At 40.4% G+C, this 22,209-nt stretch overlaps 1 protein-coding gene across 1 annotated transcript in view; it reads left to right on the top strand.

Annotated features, from left to right (window-relative positions):
• The window catches only part of VWF (von Willebrand factor), a 131,219-nt gene that overhangs the window by 57,702 nt on the left and 51,308 nt on the right, over nucleotides 1–22,209 (top strand). The window contains exons 21-30 of the mRNA XM_027665954.1: nucleotides 515–649; nucleotides 3,581–3,727; nucleotides 4,364–4,504; nucleotides 6,120–6,239; nucleotides 6,813–6,969; nucleotides 7,543–7,701; nucleotides 8,714–8,849; nucleotides 11,774–13,113; nucleotides 13,859–13,978; nucleotides 15,812–15,955. Coding sequence (XP_027521755.1) covers nucleotides 515–649; nucleotides 3,581–3,727; nucleotides 4,364–4,504; nucleotides 6,120–6,239; nucleotides 6,813–6,969; nucleotides 7,543–7,701; nucleotides 8,714–8,849; nucleotides 11,774–13,113; nucleotides 13,859–13,978; nucleotides 15,812–15,955 — 2,599 coding nt within the window. The remainder of the gene's footprint in view (nucleotides 1–514; nucleotides 650–3,580; nucleotides 3,728–4,363; nucleotides 4,505–6,119; nucleotides 6,240–6,812; nucleotides 6,970–7,542; nucleotides 7,702–8,713; nucleotides 8,850–11,773; nucleotides 13,114–13,858; nucleotides 13,979–15,811; nucleotides 15,956–22,209) is intronic.

Below are 22,209 nucleotides of genomic sequence, written 5' to 3'. Positions count from 1 at the left end.
TGTCCTCTTCCATGCACCAGCCCTTTTGGAGTACATTGAAAATATCCATTTCCCTCACAGCAAAGAGGAGAGATGGACCTCACAAAGAAAAGAAAAACAATATATTACGATACATCATTGCTCCCCAAGAAATAGGTTGGCATTCTTGTAATTATTTTTCACGTACAGGTAGAAAAGCGTGGGTATCAAACTTTTGACTCAAGACTGTGCAAATTTCTTCCTAATTCTTCTTTCTAACCTAACCTTCTAGATTTGTATTTTAATTTTAGCACTGAAGCTGTAGAGTCTTGTAAATCAAATAATATCTGTGTATTCAGGGATGGACCTCATGAATATCAAGGCTAAGCACAAAATAAATGAATATGGGAATATTGGACGTGCCAACATATATCCTATTGGCCAAGATTACACAGGGTGTTATCTGAGGCTTCTGTTTGCTCTAGGTGTTTTTCTCTGTACGTGTTTTTAAAATGTACCATGTTACTGACTCATTGATTTATTTTTTATCTGATAGGATTTCTGCAGGGATGACTCTGGAACATTCAGGATACTAATTGCAAATGAAGGTTGTGGCTTCACTGGAGAAAAGTGCAGCAAAAGAGTTATCCTTCTGTATGGAGGAGGGGAAATAGAGTTGTTTAATGGAAATGTATGTATGCTTCTTTTCTCTTGCTTTCATTTTTCCTTTTTTTTGGGAGAAGAATTTCAGATTGTTTAGTAAGATATGAGGCATAAATGACCTCGTGCTCAGGGGTTCTTGATCATAAAATGGAAAGATTAGGAGGATTATAATGACCCATTTTACTCCAAGAGGTATAATGCCATTTTGGTATTTCTCCTTGATGCCAGCAAATTTATCTCACACAGAATGGTTTGGGTTGGAAGGGACCTTTAAAACCACCTAGTTCCAACCCCCCTGTTGTGGGCAGGGACACCTTCATCTAGGCCCCCTCCAGGCATGGGGCAGCCACAACCTCTCTGGACAACCCAGTCACTGACCCATAACTAGTAAAACATCAGACCTAATTTAGCAATCTGAAGGACTGAGCACACAGTAAAAAAAAGAAGTCACGGCTCAAATGAGTTGATAATGCAGAATGTTAAATTGCCAGATGGAATATCCAGATGCCTGGATTCTTCTTTTTCCTCCCCTTTCCTACCCACAAACACTGAAGAACTGACCAAGAATCGCTTCCATCTCCCATGTCCCCCCACAGCAGGAAACAAGCTTTCCAGAGGGCAGAGTTCACTCAGCTCTTTGCCTTGAGCACTGCAACAATTAAGGCCCTCTGTGTTCAAACACTGAAGAGCTGCAGTGGATTATAGTGTTTCAATCGCTCCATTTTCAGAAGTCCTGTGCTCTGAACTGGCATCTGCACCAGAGAATTTGCAAGAATATTCCCAGTGAAATGTGAAACCACTCTGCATTTGCCTTATTTTGAGTTAACAGACAAAGCTGTACCAGGTTTTGAATTGCCTGCAAAGTGCCACTGATCCTTGACAGGAAGACAGAAAACATGCCCATTACTGACAGTGTCTGTGCAGGGCGTCTTGGCAGCATATGATCCATGTAGGCTTTGGGATGCTGGAGGAATGAACATAGGACATATTGATTACCCAATTCTTTATTTTTACTGCTAAAGAATTCCCTGCCTGGTTGAGGGTGAGTAGCAGTACAGGGATCACTCCATCAAGTCAGGCTTTGTCTGAAAGTTTCTTTAGGTGACAGATCTTCAGAAAAGCTGTGCTTCCATTTGGACACCTAAGAAAGGGCCAGAAAAGGCAGGAGGTGATTCAGCATCCCGTGAGTCCAGCAACAGAGGGTGTTTGGTTCCTGAGAAAGCCTGTCCTTGCAGGAGCTGGATCTGTATTGCTACACTGTCCACACAACCCTACTGAATTTTTAGTTGTCTTTTTAGAGAGTTTAATTCTCAGTGTAACAGTATCTAGAACAAGTTTGCCTAGAAATAACAAAATAGAGATCAAGGGAAAACAACTCTTAGGCAAATTCTCACCCAGTGATGACTTCCTGCATTCTTTTTCACAAGAATCCTTAAAAGCAAGCCCAGGTATTGACTATTTTTTTTCCATTAAAATGTTTCCAAATAGCATTGTTTTAAGATGATCTGTTTTGAGAGCAGCTTCTAATTTTAGGTAAATGGGGACTAAATTGAAGTATATATATGTTAACAGTTCTGGCTGACATTTACAAAAAAAATTGTGAAATAATTTTGGCCAAGATTTGTGAAATAAATCTACCAGTTTGCAAGGTCAAAAGTTGGACTTCATGGTTGGGAAAAAAACCTCCATAAACATAGAAATTTTGTAATGTAGGTCAACCTCCCAGCTCAACTTTGTCCTCTGTTTTTTACCTGAGTTTGGAACGACAAAAGCTGCTCTAGAAGCAACCAAGTGACTAGGCTGTGTAGTCATACATGAGACATAGGAGAAGGTTAAAGAACTTCCAGTACCTAAATATTTTTAACATGTTCTCCTCTAAAAACATTGAAGGCCCTTCTTAGGAGATCCATGGAAGATGTGAACTGTCTTCTTTGGGGTTAAAAGTTTCTGATGATAACTCAGAGATGAAGAGAACTGAATTTCATTGCTGAGCTTTTGCCGAATTGAGCAAGAAAGAATAGTGGAATAAGGAAATATTTCTCCCTCAAACTAGGGAGTGGATGAATAGTTTGTGGGCTCCTCTTTCTCCCTTGATTGTATTGATTGAAACTTTTTGTCTGCCTCTTTCACAATTAAACAGTTAATGCATTAATGGTGCTAAAGTAACAGCTGTGCCAGACTTTTCTTTCCAAATGTGGTTAATAATTCTATTAGAGTACCCACTGAAAAGGGATTATGGTGTGAAAGAAAGTGTTTTAAATTAATTTCTTAAATTCTTAGAAGCTGGAGGCAGTGAAGTTGCAGCCAGATGGAAGAGAAATAGTCACAGGGGAAGGGAAAGCGATGGAAAAATGAAGATACGCTGAAAGGAATCTCTCTGGATTTTTCCTGTTGGTGTAGAGTTGGGAAGAAAGTTCTTCCTGACTTCAAGATCAGACTCTGGTCCTTCAGAAGCCACTGATGCATGTGGTTTTTCTAGTTCCTATTAAACTCAAACCTAGCCAGTCCCTTAGTTGTTGCCAGCCCTCAGGAGCACAGAATTAGTTTCCTAAAAAGATGAAATATAAAAAAAACCCAACAAACAAAAAACTAAAAACCAACACGCAATTATTCAGTGAACCATTGACCAAATACTAAACTGATCATTAGTTAGGAATACCCTGTCTTCTTCATCAGCCCTCACTGCTCTCACTGTGTGTCAGTATTTGTGGTGAGTGTATGTTATATCCCGGGAGCACAAGGGACCACATCCAAAAATTATAGAAACGGGATGAGATTGAAATACTGCACTTGTATCCCAATTTTCTGTTTTGCTCTGGAGCATCTGGATAGTGTGTGAGAACTCTCTAGAGAACAGCATGTTTGAAAGTACCTGTTAACCTATGAGCACGTGTTCCACTGGGACTTGAAATAGTAACTAGAGCCACTGTTGATAGCACAATGTGCTTCTCTTGCTCAGGTGAACATCAAGATACCTCCTAATGATGAAAATAATTTAGAAGTCATGAAGTCTGGCCGTTATTACATCATTTTACTGGGCAAGAGCATCAGTGTGACCTGGGATCTGGCCATGGGAGTCTCTGTTATCTTAAAAGGCAATTTCCAAGTAAGTGTTTTTTGCTTTTCTTCGTATTCTCGCTAAAGAATGCCCTTACCCTCTCTCTGGGGAACAGCATTCTTTTTTTTAAATGCAGACTTGCTGATAGATTTCCATGGAGTATTGGGCACTTGCTTGAAAATAAAGGCTTTTCTTTGGTAATACCATTAGACTGCCTTGCTTTCCTGGTAGTTCAATTGTGAGGTGTAAATCCTGGCTCGTTGGAGATGAGCTATGACAGAAAGGCTGAATGCTGAGGTGCCTCAGAATAACTGTGCCTTGAGTGATTTCTTCTGTATTCAGGAAGAGCAGTGTAAGGAGCCAGATTCCTGAGGACTGTCATCTCCAGAAATAAAATGGGATTGTAGGGCCATACTCCAAGTACAGCCAGCAGGCACTGCTGATTGGAGTTGTCTTGCTTTCTGGGGACGGTGTGGTCCTACTTTCAGCTAAGCAGAATGGGAACAAGAGCTAAACTTTTCTGTGAAAGACCATGTCTATTTTAGTGGACTTGGCAAGACCCTGGGTAATTCAGCTTTTAAGCCTCATGGCATTAAAGCTCTAGGCTAAAAAGACTTCTCAACACAACCCTAAGCCAGTGTACAGATGGAAGATTTATGTGTTTTGTGTTTTTTTCCCTGCAAGGATCAAGTGTGTGGTCTGTGTGGAAATTTTGATGGAATCCAAAACAATGATTTGACCAGCAGCAGTGAACATCTTGAAGTAGATCCAGTTGACTTTGGGAATTCTTGGAAAGTTAATCCATCCTGTGCTGATGTTGAAAAGGTGAGTGTGAATGAACTGTGAAAACTAATTAATGTGGGTTTACAGTATCACTCAGGAGTGGGCAAAGAGGTTTGAAAGGATAAGTAGAAATTAACTCCTTTCCCCATGTTTTTGCCAAATAATGTTATTTTTTGAAATCTGATAAGAGATCAATTAACTTACACAATGCTACTGTGTTGCCTGGCTTCAGGTGACTGTCAAAACAGCCAATCTGTATGGGTCTGTTCAGAGAGTTATCCAACCCAGATGCTTGAAATCAGGGTATAACTGGAAATCTCATTTTACAGTTTAACCTGAAGACAACCAGCTGTAAGTTTCAGTCACGGGGAATTCAGATAAAAATTTCATATTTTCCTACCCAAATTTCTATATCCCAAATCTTAGTTTGTCCATTACAAACAACAGAATACTTAGGTTAATTTCTTTCTATTTGCTTCTCATTCTTTTTCTAAAGAGCATTCAGTTATTGTTTTAAAATTGGAATGGCTTGATCAGAAAGAGCAGGATATTGAGAGGGGACATGAGACTTTATTGCCATCTATGGTTGCATCTGAATTTTGGGCAGGGTACCTGCTATCTGGAAGTGTTGTCTATGTCCCAGTGCTGGAGATTTCATAGGGTACTAATTAAATTACACATGAGAATCTGTGTTCTCTTTTCCAAATACAGAATTTTGAAAGAATGGAACTGAGTAATAAATTTATATTGAGCTGGCAAATGATAATAATAACCCATAGTATTTCCAAATCAAAAAATGTGAGGAAGCAGCTTGAAGACAACTTGTTTTGACATTGTAAAATGAAGCATCTCATTCAGCTGATGCTTTTTAAGGCTAAAAACTTTTTCTTGAAAATTTGTCTAAATGGTCAGAGGAGGGTGGGGGGAAGAAAAAAAGCCTTTCTTAGATCTTTTAAGAAAATATTTAAATGATCAGAAAGTTGAAATGAAACATTTATTCTTGATCACATGAAATCTTTTGGGTTACTTTGCTAATTATGTGCAAGTGTGACATAGCCACAGTGTTGTTGAATGCTGAATGTCACTGTTCATGTGAGTTGGTTGGAGCACAGAGGAATTTGCAGTACTGAGGAGTAAGACTGAGAAGGAGCAGCTTCTCATTTCAGTGTAACAGGCACAGGACAGAACCTGTAGAGTGTCACAGTGATAAATGCCATGTCAATGCTAGTGCTCTGTGCTCTTAGATAAATTAAATGGGAAAGAGAGAGAGACTACTGAACCATTCAACAGTGGCCTTGGATATTGTCTACTAAAGTCTGGTCATATTTTCGAACCTTGTTGACCTTCTGCAGAGATGTGGGTGATCATTTTTCAGGATGAGTGTTTGGTACAGAGTGTCTTACTGTCAACAAAATGTCTAAGTTAAAACTGCAGTGTACAAGTAAAAGCTGGAGAAAATCTAGGAGGTGATCTACTCTGCTCTGCATTCTACCATGGCAGGATCTGTGCGGGTTGTACAACAAGTTGAAACTTTACTCAAAGAAACAATTACCTTTGTCATGAAAAATTGCTAGTGAGCCTCTTGCTTCAGTTTGAGGAGTACTGAGGTCTTAAAGGCAAGGCTAATGCAATCTCTGTTGTCTCTTACAATATTAAGCCCAACCTGGAACAGACCTTGATGTCTCCACTGTGTAATGGAAACATAGTGAAGCAGATGATGGTAGAAACATCATGCAGCATTTTGTCTGGAGATCTCTTCAAAGAATGCAAAAAATTTGTGAGTATTGAGTCGTGTTTCACATTCTTCAATTCTGTGTGGTCTGTGCTGACATTGGTTATAGCTAAGGGGAAAGGTGTGGTTGTGCTGACAGCACGTGGGACTTGGAGGAGGCTGACTCGGGTTCTCATCTCTCATCCTGTCCTGTAGCTGATGCTTCCTGGGAAAATGCAGAATACCACGTGGGAGTAAGCTATAGAGTAACTGAGGGAGATTTTACTGTACAGCCCAGAGACTGGCACATGAAGTGAAACATAAGGGTTGAGACTTGAGGGAAGGGGGTGCTGAGCTAATGTAATACCCAAGGTGCTGCACAAGAGGGATGGGAATGAGACCTAAAAACATATAAAATTGTTTCATATGGGGAATAGTAAGAGACAACAAACTGCAGTTTATATAGCAACTTTGAGGGCGTGGTCTTGCTGACATCAGGAGGAATATCAGCACTGATTTATGTGGCACCTCAACTCTTGACAAGTGGAGCACCCAAACCATCTGAAGGTTAAATACGTCTACAGGAAGGAGATGAGGGGAACCACTGAGTGTACTGTGCCCCATGTTTCTCTTTTGTAGGTGAATCCCGAGCCCTACATAGACATTTGCATGTATGACACTTGTGCTTGTGAATCTATTGGGGACTGTGCCTGTTTCTGTGACACCATTGCAGCCTACGCTCATGTCTGTGCACAGAAAGGGGTCGCTGTTCACTGGAGGTCACAGACCCTGTGCCGTAAGTACTGGGTACATGAGGAAGAACTGGGTGAAAAGGTTCAGGATTTTGGCTCAGATAAGCTGGTCAGACTTAGCTCTGCTTCCACGGATGTCCAGAGGACTTCACCTTAATGGGACTGGACTGGCAGCTCACGCTGGCATTTCCACTCCATTTTCTATTTTTGTTCAGAGGTGTACCTCAAAACTCCATTCCATCAGTTAGAGGATGCCATAATGTGTGGTGCAAACAAATCTAGAGAAATGTTCTCTGTAACACATATATATATATGTGTGCATTAATTAAAGCTTAAAGTTTGTGGAGTTTTTGCATTTGCAGTTATCAAACCCAAATATCTCTGGTCTAGAGCAAGTACTTCATTATGTAAAAAAAGATGCAAGTGTGAAGAAGTGACCTGCCCTGCATGTAGTAAAAAAATAAATAAATAAAAATTGTTTATAGGTGGAAATATTTGGGTTTTTTCTAGGAATATGTGGTCCACGTTATATGACACTTGGTGTCATAGTTCTGAGAGGCATGGTGAATAAATACTCTGGTTTGACATTTTTTGCCTCTGATTCTTTCCCTGCATAGCACAAAGCTGTGAGGACCTGAATAAAAATGAATTAGACTATCAGTGTGAATGGAGATATAACAGCTGTGGGCCTGCTTGTCCTACAACGTGCCAACACCCACAGCCTTTGGAGTGTCCTCTGCAGTGTGTGGAAGGATGCCATGTACGCTGTCCTGCAGGTAAGTTCATCTTTTACTTTACTTAAACAGTTACTTATCTTTTTCTTCTGCTTGACAGGCTTACTGATGTGTTTTCACCACAATTTCTTACTACCTAAGTAGGGAGATGGTTGATCATCTTGGTTTGAGTTTGTGAAATGAGCACAGTATGGGGGAGGGCATGAAGTGGTGCCTAAAAGAGGAGGATGAAACACTACCAGCAAGAACAAGAGAAGATGGGAACAGGTGGATAGGAAAGGAGGATAGGAGGATTAGGGGCTGTGTGGCAACAGAGATTGTTGGCTATGTGATTAAAGTAGGGTATGAATAAAATACTCTCCTTCAGAGCAGCTATGACAGTGGGGGAAACCCATTGCCTTGATGGGCTTAATACCTCCAAGATGCTCCTGAGAGTGCCCAGCAGGCATCCCCTGTGAGCCTGAGCTTCCAGCTTAACTGTTCCCAACAACTATCTCGTAGAAAAGGGAAAGGAAAAAAATACAGTAAATATGGGGCAGGGAGAGGAAAGATGGAGTGAAAGAGAAAGAGTGCAAAACAAGAGCCGAAAGGAAAGCGAAAACTCAGATAAATTGTTCCTAAAGACAGAGCAAGAAGACATGAAGGCAAAGAAAAAAGGTATTTTAAGAACCAAAATAACTATTCTGGGCCCTGGTGTCTCTGACCAGAATGAGGTAAGGGATAGGGGGAGAAATAAACAATACACATGTACAAAGGGAAACGCCATTTTCTCCTGTCTTCTCCCCTGTTTTGTTCTAAAGATATGTTCACCTTCCATGTGGTGCTGGCTGTTGCAGGTTATACACCAGGTTAAGTACTTCCAATATCTAAATAAAAACCATTATGAAGGAAGGAGATACTGCTCTGTGTTGAGCTGGCAGTGGCCATAAAACCAAACACAGTGTTCAGAAGGTTTGAGTCCACCTGAGAAGAGTCAATATGTTTTTAGTGCAACGATTAGTTTTAAAATTTGTGAAAATTGGCATCTTTTTACTGATGTGCTATTTTGAAACAGGGAAAATACTTGATGAACTGTCCCTGGATTGTGTCAGTCCAGAAGACTGTCCCGTGTGTGCAGTTGGAGATGACAAGATCCCACATGGAAGGAGAGTAGTTTTGAACAGAGATGATCTACAGCGCTGTCAATCTTGGTATGATGGGTTTATGCAGTGAATGTTGAGTGGGATGAAGGGACAGGGGTGAAGTACATCCACATTAATAAGTTTATGGGTGTAACTTTAAATATATCACTGACAGAGAAGCTTGGAAGCCACTTTTTACATCAATTCCCCTTCACATAGAGCCCAAAGCTGAAGTTTTTCAATAACGGTAGGGATTATAGGATGTCAGCTGAACTAAAATTCATAAATTCCTTTCAAAAAAGACCTTTTCCCATGTGTAGGTGGCCCTACTGGCTTCAGATGTTTCACTTCTTTTTGTGCAATGTGTGATTCAACATCAATAAAGTTGTCAGACTCTTTCCCTCTGCCAACGCTAAAAAATATCCTGTGTATGGCGCGGGCTCTGAATGTGCACTCAGTGTAGAACTTGCTGAGATTATTAGCAGTTGGAATTGTGTACTGTTACTGGAAAACCAATATCCATAAGATTTTAAGGCACTCTGATCCTGCATGCATGCATTTCCAAATGTGATGGAATGCATGGCAGGGTGCAGGGTGCTGTGCATTGAGCAGGATGAGGGCCCTCAGCTGCAGTGCAGCAGAGACTGTTTGCATTCTGTATAATGCCCTGTGGCATATTATGTATTGTCTGAAAGTTTGGCATTCTCCAGGTGTCTGGACCCTTGATGGATACTTTCACCAGTCACTTATAATGCTGTGAATACAAGAGATTTTTCCATCCTGTAAATTGATCAGATTTAATGGAAAGTGAGTTGTGAAACCGCAGCAGTTATTAGGCCAAACTAACACCTTAACTCCAAGTGCTCTGAACCTCACAGAAGCTCTAAGTGGGTACAAACTTCCAATTCCTGGTCTCTTGCCAGAGCTCACGTACGTCCGTGCTATAAACCCAGGGCTTGAGCTCTAAGGCTGATAAATTAAATATATTTTTTTTTGACAATACACACAAAGAACCTTGAATTCCATCAAAAGGTCAAAAAAGAGTCTCCATAAATGAGTCTCTGTTCTCTAATTTTTGTAATCCTTAATAATAATTTATCTTAAATGTTGATACACTGGCCATTGCTCACAAAAGATTTCAGAACATTAGGAAAACTTACCTCACTAGGGAAACATCCTTTTGCATAACTGTCACCTAATTTAGATGCCTACACCATCTGTACAAACAATAGAAAATATTGCACAAAAATGAATTTCATAGCAAATATCCAAAGGAAATTGGAAACTAGAAGAGCCTTGTTCATATTAGGATTAAAATAAAAAATCTCCTGCTGCTGTATGTTAATGCCAGAAGTAGTTGTGCATTTTGCAATTAGGAAGATACTACAATAAGCCTGAAGAGAACAGAACACTTAAACTAAGAGAACTTAAATGAAGGTGCCATGGGTAAAGTGAAGCATTTTCCTGGAAAATGGCACCTTCTTCCATTATTGACTCATTTAGTTCATACATCCCGGGTTTTCTCTGGCAGTGAAAACAAGCATTCTTTGATCCTTGCTCTTTCACAACCTTTCCCTATTCTGTTTCTTGAACTGTCCAGTAAGACAAGGAGAACATATAGACTGACTCTGTTCCACCCTGTGTCTGAGTACAGTCATGTTCTTTACTCTGATAAGTGAAGCTGATCAGGGGGCTGGAACACCTCTCCTATGAGGAAAGGCAGAGAGAGCTGGGATTGTTCAGCCTGGAGAGGAGAATTATCCAGGGAGACCTTGATGTGACCTTTCAGTACTTAAAGGGAGCCTATGAGAAAGATGGGGACAAATTTTTTAGCAGAGCCTGCTCTGACAGGACAAGGAGTAATGATTTTAAACTGAGAGAGAGCCAGTTTAGACTGGATATAAGGAAGAAGTTTTTTACAATGAGAGTTGTAGAACACTGGCATAGGTTGCCCAGAGAGGTAGTAGATACCCCATCCCGGGAAACATTTCAGGTCAGGCTGGATGCGGTTCTGAGAAGCATGATCTGTTGAAGATGTCCCTGCCTTTTGCAGGAGGGTTGGACTAGATGGCTTCTAAGAGTCCCTTCCAGCCCAAATGATTCTATGATTCAAGGAGATAAAGAGAATCATGCAAGCAGGAATCAGAAGGGCAGAAGTTTGAAAGACTTGCTAAAGGTGGATGAATTATAAACAAGTTCCTGAAAGGTGGAGGGTGACAGAAGTGAAAAAGCTCACAGTGATACAGAAGGGTGAATAGTGGAAAAGGCAGAGGGGGAAAACAAAAATAGGAGCTGATCTAGAAAGGGAAAAATGGAGGTGAGTAGAAATATTGGAAATAAACCATTTAATATGAGAAAAGGGACTGAAAGAAATCATGGTAAATAACAGGAAGATAAGAGACATAAAAAACAATGGAGGACAAACATGTGCTAAATGTTGTATTCAGAACAAAATGAAGTCAAGAAAAAAACCCAGGAATTCAGAGCACTTCAGAGGAAGAAAAAAGGCTTAATTTCACCAAGGTTAAAAGCTGGGTAAACCAGGCCCCTGTACAAAATGTGCGGAGTCTTTCCTGAGCTAAAACATCTTTCCTACTCTAGGATTTTACTTTGTGTTGGCTACCTCCAGTTTGCCTCATGGTTTGCTTCCTTATGAAACAAACAGGATTAACCAGTTCAGTCCACCAATAGCTTGTAGGCATCTGTACTGATGCTTGGTGGCTTCCTAGACAGTTTTCAGACATGGATTTTACACATTCTGCCAAAGGCTGATGTGAGGACAAACGTGCATAAACATGTAGGATTTAACTGTACAATACCTTGAGGGGAGTTGTGGGGAAATGGACTGGAGGGGAAAAAATCCTTCATGTCATACTTTATTTTTGTTGTGCTTTTGAGATATTTAATTGGTTTTGTATGAACATTCTTTTATTATATGTGGATGATGTGTTATTATAAGCATTATTATTTACAGTTGCCTCCAATTTTTGTAGTCTATGTGAAGGGAAGAACTTAACCTGTGTAACCTGTGAGCCCGTGGAGAGCACCCTAACACTGACAACACCTATTCCAGAGGAGGATATTGAGCGACCAGCCAGTGAATACTCGTGCAGCAAGATGATGGACTTGGCCTTCCTAATTGATGGCTCCAATAAACTGTCAGAGGAGGACTTTGAACAGCTGAAGTCTTTTGTAATTGGTGTGATGAAGAAACTCCACATCTCCCAAAAGAAAATCCGAGTGTCAGTTCTAGTGTATAGGGGTGGTCCCACAATCTATCTTGGCCTTAAAGACATTAAAACAAATTCCCAGATGAGAAAAATTGTCCAAGGCATAAAATACACTGGTGATAAAGAAGCATCTGCCTCTGAAGTCCTTAAATACACTGTGTTTCACGTGTTTGGAAAAGCAGAAAGGACCAATGCTGCCAGAATTGCAGTGCTATTTATAGCAAGCAAGTCTTCAGGAAAAGTCCGCGGCATCCTCCAGCTAATGAAGAACAGAGATATCGCAGTAATACCTGTGGGGATCGGGCCCCACATCAATGTGGAGCAAGTCAAGTTCATTGAAAGGCAGTCACCACTTAATAGATCCTACCGAGTGAGCAATGTTTTAGAACTAATGGACAGGGGAGATGATCTCATTGATGGTCTCTGTGAACTGGGACCTGAAGAAAGTCCTCTGTTACTGGCTACATCCGCTCCAACGATGTCTGGTGTCCTACTTCCCCCTCTGGGATCCACAGCCCCATCACCCTCTTCAGCAAAGCCCCCTCCCCAAAAGCTGGATATTGCTTTTCTTGTGGAAGGCTCTGACAATGTGGGGGAGGAAAATTTCAATAAAGTGAAGGAGTTCATTGAGAAAGTGGTCACAGGAATGAACGTGGGATGGGACGATATTCATGTTACAATCATGCAGTATTCAGAGACTGTCACTCTGGAGTATTCCTTTAGGGAAATGCAGTCAAAGGAGGATATTATTGAGAAGGTGAGGGGCATACCCTTCCAAGGAGGGAAGGCTACCAACACTGGGAATGCCCTCAATTATATTTCCAAACACACATTTACAACAGCGAATGGGGGCAGGCAAGATGTTCCTCGCTTGGTATATATGGTGTCATCCAGTCCTTCCACGGATGTTATCACACGACCCCCCAGGAGCATAAATGTTATTCCCATAGGCATAACCCCTGGTGCAAATATCCAAGAGCTCAGAAGGATCAGCCAACCTAATAACCCAATTATCTTGAATAGTTATAACAGACTTATTGAAGAAGCACCTGAATTAGTGCTGCAGTCATGCTGCTCTCACAGACGTTGGACCGAAATTATAGGTAAACTTGGATGTATTTTCTGTGTAATTTCCTCTTTCCTCTGTCCTATCTCTTCCCTTTACCCCTCAAATTGATGAAATTTGAAGGGCCCCTGTGTCTGGTTTGGTATCTTGTTGGCCAAATGCCAGGGAAGGACTATCTGTCTTCACTGGAGGATGAAGATGTTGCCCCAGTTCAGCAGAACTCTGCACAGACCTGCAGTGAGCCTTCTGTAGGCTCAGAATTTCTTGTGTTCTTTTGTCAGTAAAGTACAGTAGTTTTCAAATCGACTGGAGGAGAAAACCACTTATTCTTCTCTAGTATAATACAAAAATTTACTTTCTGTTTCCTGAAGTCTTCATTGGGTTTTTCTTTTTTTTTATTGCTTTTTTGTTTGTTTGTTCGGGGGTGATGAAGTTATTTTTTGGGTTTTGTTAATTTGTTTCTGTTTTGTTTGTTGTTGGTTCGTATTGGGGTTTTTTTGTTGCCATTGTTTGCTGTTGGTTTTCGTTTTAGTCCCCTGAGAGTAAAATAAAATCAGTTCAAAAGCAGGAGTTGAAATACTTATGCATCCCACTGAATATGAATCTCAGGGCTTTCATTAAAGGGGCATCACTTACTGTTTTAACTTGTCATTATCCTGCTTTGTTTTCCCAAGATACAAATGTATCTGCCCTTTCTGCTCCTACCCATAGATTAGCAGATGCTACTTCTGCTTATCATGTATAAAATAACCTTCTTCCCTTTTCCTCCACCCCACCCTCAGAGTTGTGCAACAAACCTATGGATGTCATGTTTCTTCTGGATGGCAGTTCCAATATTGGAGCAGCAGAGTTCGAGGAAATGAAAAGCTTTGTGCGGGCATTTACTGAAAGTGTCGTGATCAGTACGTACCTGTCTTTTAACTAAAACACACGGAGATGTTTGGTGTTCTTTTGCTTGTACAGGACAAAGCAGCTCCTCAGCGCAGGTTTTTCAATTTTTATTTTTAAATAACTCATTCCGATTGAAGTTTATATTGGGGAAATCAGGCTAGTCAAGTTTTTTGTTCAGATACAGTTCAGTTTCCTCCCAAATCAAGCTCTTGTGGTTCAGGTAGATGCAGGTTTGACATCCAGTTCTGTGAGTCGTGTGATGAGGAGTAGCTTGGACATTTGATGTTGAGCACTTCCATGTAAATACTGTGTGTGCCAAGCAGGACAAGGGGTCTCTGTCACAGGATGGAGATTTACTTAAATATTATTGTGACAGAAAAGTGAAAATACATAGTTTTGGTTCAGTTCTGAATTGGGTTCAACATACTTGAAAATAATAGCTCAGGTTCAGTTCTGGTCCAGGTCAGAATGGGTAATTCAGAGGGGTTTTGCTTCAGGTTTGGTCTGACTGCAAGGTTTTGGTCTTTGTGTGCCGTTGTACCAAGTCCATCCACATGGCAAGGGCTACCCAGGATCCCTTGTTTTCCCAGTAGCATTTAACAAACCTGGATTATTTTTCTTAATTAGAATTGTACTTTTCCAATTCAGCATTAAACCATTTCCAGGAAGCAGCTACTGTTACTGGTGGTGTTTCTCACTGAGTTTTGACATGTTTGTGTTATACCTGTGCTTCCAAAAGAGGTGATTAGAGAGCTCACAAAGGAAAGGTATAGCATTTCTGTATGTGTAGAATAACTTGGATTTTTTAGAGATCCTACATGGAAGACACTCTGATTCTGAAAATTGCATACATACATGATATAAAGAAGCAAGACAAGTGAAATAAACACAAACTATACAATAAAGAGGCAATTTTTTTTAGTCCAGGTGTCTCCCTTATCTTTGAAGCCTGTAATAGCAAATGTTATATCATTAACAAAAGGACATCAATAAACTAGCTATGAAATACTCCTCCATGAAAAAACTATAAAGTGTAGATGGTAACCAATATTCAGGTCAATATAGGACTGCAACATTTGGATAGATGAAATAACAATGATTAACTTCATTCATAAATGTTTTGCAACAAATTGGTAAAGACTAATTGTGGTCCTTCTAAGGCCATGAGGGGAGATACAACCAATCATTATAAGCAATATGTTACCTGGTTCAATTCTGCAAATCTGATATTTTATAACTATCTATATCAACTCTCAGTTAACAGTTTTATTAATACTTCTTACATAATGTATAATCAGAACCAGGATGTCAGAAGAAAGCAGAACTTGGAATTTTTCTTCATTTGCTTGCACTGCTCAAGCCCCCTGGATGCACTATGTCCCATGCACGTCACTCCAGTGATGTATGACAGAAGGAATTTTGCATGGAATGGTGTCATCCAGGGAGCTTGGCCCACCTGACAAATGGGACATCAAACTACTGCTTGTGCAAAACAATGTGCACATAGAAAAAGTGATGTTTAGACAATTTTAAAATGGAAAAGGAATAATACTGGAGATCAATAAAGTGAAATTCTCCAATCATGGTCAAATTGATTTGGGGTAAAACACTGCATGCTGACTCCTGACAGAAAATCAACAGTTTCCAGCAGTTGCATATTTTTTTTCATATGGGTATTGTTCAGTTTTGATCTTTTGATTGAAAATGCAGCTTTCACACACCAATGGAAAAATCACTGTCTAGTTGTGCTTAATGTAAATCACAAGCACAAGGTATCCTTTAGATTTATTTTAAGGCATTCATATGCACTGCTTAAAGTGTTTATTTTCCTCTTTCTGCTTCAGGTGATACTTCAATTCATGTGTCAGTTCTGCAATATGCCAGGGAAAATAATCTAGAAATCTCGTGGAACGTGCCTCAAGAGACTGAAAGGCTTGTAGACATGGTGCAGTCCATTCAACAAAGGGAGCAAGGTCCCACCAGACTAGGTGAGTGATTTTTTGCCTGTTGATGTTTAAGCAAGAGGAGGAAATCCATCACCCCTCAGAAATGCTAAATACAGCCTGACCCCAAGCAGCAATTTATGTCAGTGTCATTGTGGTAGTGTTCTGGAGTAGGACTCTTAAGTTGTTTTTTGTTTGTTTTTTTTTGTTCATTCATATCTTTATTATGTGTATGTTGCTTGTTAAGGTTCAATTTTCTCTATTAAAATGTATTAGTAGGTTACACGAATTATAGTTTATCTTAATGCATTTTGGAAAGAAGCCTTGAAGTAATTCTCAGGATTTGCATTCATTACCTTCCAAGCCAGCAAAACATAATTAAGAAGTAAAGACTTTGATCATTAACCTTTCAGTGCTGATTAGTTGATGAGACATTTAGCAGCAGAACTGCTTACACTGACTTCAGTAGCTGCCCTTGCAGGTGTTTGTGCTGAACCAGTCTAACCCACCTGGTTGAAAACCAGGAAAACAGCAGTTATATTCTTTGTGGTTCAGCTCCCTCATCCAAGTTGTTGTGCTGGTTCCACAAGGACTTGGCTGGCACAAGGACTGGGGATGTTGCCAGGGAGCAAGAATTGCCCAAGGCGGCACCTTAGCTAAGAATTCCTTGTGAAATGTCATCTTCTGTTCCAGACAACTGAAAAACATGTCCACTTCAATTTTCATGTGCTAAAACATCACACAGATTTCCCACTGGGTTTGTGGAAACTCAGTGCACACACATGTATCAGTTGCAGGGTTCAGCAAGAAATGATTCTCCTGCAGCATATCTGATCTTTCACCAGATATACTGAGAATTTTGTACTTCTGGATTGGAACCACATTTGTTCTGGCAGACACCTAGCACTAGGGTCCTTTAAGAGTCAAGGAATACAGAGATTTTTAGGGTCTTTGGCCTACTTTGGACTGTAAGGAGTTATTGGTCCAGAAAAGTGAGAAATAAAACTTGACTTCCATAGTTCGCAGGAGGATTAGCTATGATTGCTTTCTCAGCCTGGAGAAATAAAAATACCAGATGGCTGATGAGACTTCTATAGGCTCGTTGTGGGATAAGTTGTTGCATACACATAGATAAGTTTTGTGAAGCCTTCCATGTAATGTGCATAGAAAGGCACTCGGAACTGCAGGATAAACAGAGCAAACATGGCCTTTGGGAAATGAAATGGGAGAGGCAGCCACATGACATCCTCGTTAGTGATTTGTTTATGTCTCATTGGAAAATGCTCAGAGACTGTGATGAGGGATGTGCTATAATGAACCAAAATGGAATAGAGTAGAACTAGTTCCTCCCAAATGAAGTAATGAAAATAAGTCACTGCGGTCCTGTCCTGCACCTTGTAACGTGTGTGAATCCTCCTGGCTGTGTAGGAGACAGGAAAAGTACGGCCATTCATGTCTTTGTGTCTGTGCTCCAGCCTCTGGAAATGCAGAGGCTGCTTGAGAAGTGTAGATGGCTCCGTCAGGATGTTGCAGTTCTTTAGGCAGCTTTGGAAATCTTTTCTAGCCTATGCTTGCTCAGGATTTACCCATCAAAAATGTCATTGCTATTAGACTGGTGATGTTTCTTCTCATTTGCACTGGCCTCCCTATGGTGGAAGCACAGTCCAGTGTAATCTTTATTCTGTCTTTGCTGATCCAAATCAGGCTAATTTAGTCAAAAAAAAGATGTATGTGCAGAGAGCAACTGTAGACTGTTGCCATCAGCAGAAAGTGTTCCCTTTTCTTCATCACTTAACCACAGGGAAACTCCAGAAGGGAGAGAGACCTTTTAGTACAGAGTATTTGAGGGCATAGAAAGAACAGAAAAAAGCATCCTATACCACAAATCTTCCCCATGCTTATGCAATGGGGACATTCAATAACATCAGGCAAATTTTGGCTCAAGTAACTTATCAAGAGGAAGCTCTGGGGATATTAAAACACCATGAAATTGTTTTCAACTTCACTTAAGAAACAACTAAAAAAAAAAAAAGAAGAATAACTGCAAGAAGAGCTGACTGAATAAGCCTTCATTCAGCTCAAAAAGTGATCTGTGCAAGAGAACTGAGGATCGCAAAAACGTGCCTCTGTTCAGCATTTGTTGGTGTTTAGGAGAGTCACAGGGAGCACATTGAGCAATCCCTACAGTAAATACTGCTTAACACTTTATAAAAACATGGCTTTGCTTGCTTATAATGCTAGTAAAAGTCTCTCATTTAGGCTGATGTTTCCCATGCCCACTGTCTGCCTCAGACTCAAAATTTGGACGAAGTGTGGCTCAACTGTATTAAAAGCATCATCAGGGAAAGAAATGTGTGTTCCCCACCACCAAGAAAAAAACCCAAACTTCAATAGTTTTACTGCAACTTCCAATTATTATTAAAATATTTGATTAACAGCATTCATCTTTGCTGTCATGATTAAGAAGGTATAAATTGTCTTTTTCTTCTAAACTTCACTGTAGTTTAAGAAGCACAGGCCCACCATAGCACTTTTCCTTTTGCAGATCTGTGCCCCAGGTGATGTGGTCTATACAGAATTTCCAGAATCTTGTTCCCCATCACCCACCCAAGACCATGGGTTTGCCAGCAGCTGCTCTGATCAGAGGGCTCCCATTCACTGACAGAGATCTTCTTCACTTGTTTTCCTTCTTCACTAGTATTTCTGAGTTGGTGGTGCCAACTGCTTTCTGAAGCCAGCTTGGGGTGCATACTAATCTCTTGCCTGAGCTAATTTAATTCACTGTCCTCCAGGTTTTTTTGCTTGCTTGTTTTTTTGTAGTTCATTTCTTACAAGGTTTGTGGGTTGAATGTACTCCTGGTGAGGCCCAGGATCATCAAAAGCCCTTGGTGGTAAGCAAAATGCAGGATTTGTGATTTCCTGCAGAGACAGGAGAGTAGAAGAGAGGTTTTGGGGCCTTGTAGCCTGCTCCTTTCAGTGTTGGTGAGGTGTTGGACTGAGATTTGTGATGCTCATGAAAAGTTCAGCCATTCTGTTAATCGACACATGTTAATGCCAGAATATCAGTGTGCTCAAAACTGACTATCTAAAGCACTGATCTGTGGGATCAGTTTGCAATAGCTAAGTTGTTTCAAAATTAAAATATTCTTCTATTTTCAGTAAAAAATCCCAACTCAATTTCAAGACCCTAAATTAAGATATCAAGATCAGCTTCAGGATCACAGAGCTCTGAGTGACCTGGTCAAGTGAAAGGTGGCCAAGGTTGGAACTAGATGATACCTAAGGTCCCTACCAACACAAACCATTCTGTGTTTCCATGATTATCGTTATGGAGGGTTGCTCCTTATTAGACAAGTCCTTGGTTAAACAGATCCAATCTGGAATATCCACCATTCAGATAGTGTTGGCTGCTTCTGTATCACTTCAAGTTCTGAGGAACCATTTCTTTTTTGTTTCTTTCCCAGGAAGCTTTCAGGACTTGTGGATGATTAAGGTCTCTTGCAGTACTTTTTCTTTTTTGGTCAAGATGTTGCAGAAATGTTAGAGAAACCACTGAGGCCACTTAAGGCACTAATTCGCAAGTTCCCAGCAGGAACCTCCGTCCAACTGGAATCCCTTGTCTGTCACAACTCCCAGACCCTCACGGGGGCTTTACATTTCACTCCTCCTTTCAGACAAAATTAAAGAGAATAATTGCAAACATTGCTCTTAGGAAGTTTCTGCTTTCCCTGAGGTGTCCACCAAACAGACACGTGTCTGTGTGTTCCAGATTGGCTTATTCTGGGATGAAGCTTCATTTTTACTTCTTGGATATATTTCATACATTTCTTGGGCACCTTGTGCTCTTTCAAATCATTCCATGATGTTCATAACTGCTCCCAATCTAATATCTGTGATTCAGATTATTAGCATGCCTTTTTACACATTTTTCCTCCTCCATCCAAATCATTAATGAAACTGTTCAATAAGGCAGAATCTGGTGTAATTCCCTGTAGACTCCCAGTAAACCCCTCCAACCCTACTCAATAGCAGATTGTCTTTTATCATTAAGCTTGTTTATGTCCATTTAACCAGCTTTCAGTCTTTGGTTCATGTAGAGGTTTCTGCATTCTGAATTATTACTTCAGAATACAATTCTGGCTTAAAAGTCCATCAGGTGATTAAAAAAAAAATTAGGAAAAAAATATTTAGCTAATTAGCCCTTATTAAATAGTCTTATTGAATTCAACCAAAAAAGGGTTCTTACAAATCCCTTTCTGACTGTCAGAAATTGAACATCAGATTTTCAGTGTCTTAGCTGAGAGGATCATGGAGTAATGCCCTTCTCCTTTCCCCTCCCCAACCTTCAACCTTGTAGGGATATCTTCTGTTGGTTTTGCTTTAATGATTATTCCTAACATGACAATTTTTATACTCTGTGGTATCAATAAGGCAGGAGTGTATCAGCACTGGAAGATGGGGAGAAGGTGCTATTCTGTGCTGGCAGCCTTTGGAATGACTGAAATGCCTCTTGATTTAGAAACACCTTTTTTAAAGTAGCCCGTGCAGATCAACTGCTATTTTGTTTTCTCTTTTTATTTATTTGCATTTTTTCCCTGGACATATCCGATGATTTGGGTCAAGCCCTACTGACTGAGCTGGAAGGGCTCAGTGCTCCTGCAGGCCAGGCCTTTTTGTTCAGTTCTTCAGATAAATGTCTAGATGTGAAATTTGGGAAGGGAGAGTGTGAGCATGTGAGAAATTAATTGTGGTCATTATGCCTGTCAGGGCCACCACAAGTGTAACAGGTTAGGAGGCAGAAGGAGAAGAGGGGACAAGAAGTCAGGGACAGACAACCAGACACACATTCCCCATAGGATCTGCTGCCTTTGGGAATAGATATTTTATTGTGTGTCACACTGCTCTCAGTTCTGCTGTTCTCCTGCATACAGTGAATGCTCTTGGCTTTGAGACTTCCATCTTGATTTCTCATGGGTTGTATGTCTGATGCCTAAAATACATGTGAGTGTAGAAGTAATTTTGCTTCCAAAGCCTGTTTGTTGCCTTTTTTTTTTTTCTTTTGGTAGCACATTGTGTATGTAAGAAACAGAAACCATTTGTAAAAAGAATACGTGACAGTAACATAGTTTACTCTTGTATTCAGTATGTGGGAACATATTGGCTGCTACTCCAGGCTTAGGGTCACAGAGAAAATGCTTAAAAATGTGCAGCCGACCCCTAAAGCCCATAGCAAACCTCCCATTGAATTCACTGGGGCTTGTATGATACCCCCTGTCAATGCTGCCAAGGGATGTTTTGTCTGGCACAGGTTGCCCAGACAAGCTGTGGCTGCCCCATCCCTGGAAGTGTCCAAGGCCAGGTTGGATGGAGCTCTGAGCAACCTGGGCTAGTGGAAGGTGTCCCTGCCCATGGCAGGGGGGTTGGAATGAGATGGGCTTTAAGGTCCCAGACCATTCTATGATTCTCTCTCTGTTTCTATGCTTTGAACACTCCGGTCTTAATACAGCCTTGTGTTGGTGTTTATCTCAGTGTAAACATGTTAAATTTCCTTTATTGGTGTGGAAATGTCAGTTTACTGTTGTGTCATAGTAAGGAAATGTTCAAGTTGGCTGATTCACCAGCGGTGAAGAGTTTTTATTGTGGCCTCCGAGGGATTTGCTATTTCCCTCCGTGGTGAGATATAGAGACAAACAGCTGAGAAGTGACAGCTTCCAGTTTGGGATGGGGACTTTGAGTCCCTCTAGCAGGACAAAAGTGTTCATTTGATCCTGTCTTCAGACGCTTGGCTCTTTTCTAGGGAGCTGGCTTCAAAATAAGGGGAGAAATCCGAAGAGGTTTTAGGACACTAAAACAAATTTTCCATGCATTAAATTGAGTAACTGTTTTTGGGGGACTTTAAAATAGTCACTGGTTCTGTTGCAATGGTATTTGATTTCTTTATGAGAAATTATAAAAATAATGGATTTTGCAGTTTACAAATATGTATGGAAGTTTCTGAAAATTTTCAGAATTAATGTGAGAAAGAGAAAGGGAGCTGGAGCTGCTGGTGCCCACACCAACACACAAAAGTCGAAGGGTCATTAAAAAAAACCAAACAGCAAACAGAGAAATTTCAAGTGCTTGTCACAAATTGAATGAAAAATCATTTGTGATTCTTACTGTGCAAAAGTTTAACTTAAAATATTTGAAAGTTAAAACCTGAAATACTTTCTTTTTTGTAATTATTTATAGGACAAAAGGGAAATGAGTCAATCTTCTGGCACAGTGACCATCCTGGAGCAATCTCAGGGATTTGGAAT

Source organism: Corapipo altera, unplaced genomic scaffold (assembly GCF_003945725.1).
Source record: "Corapipo altera isolate COAL_440 unplaced genomic scaffold, ASM394572v1 249, whole genome shotgun sequence".
Lineage (NCBI taxonomy): Eukaryota > Metazoa > Chordata > Aves > Passeriformes > Pipridae > Corapipo > Corapipo altera.
This window is presented reverse-complemented; position numbering and strand designations above follow the sequence as displayed.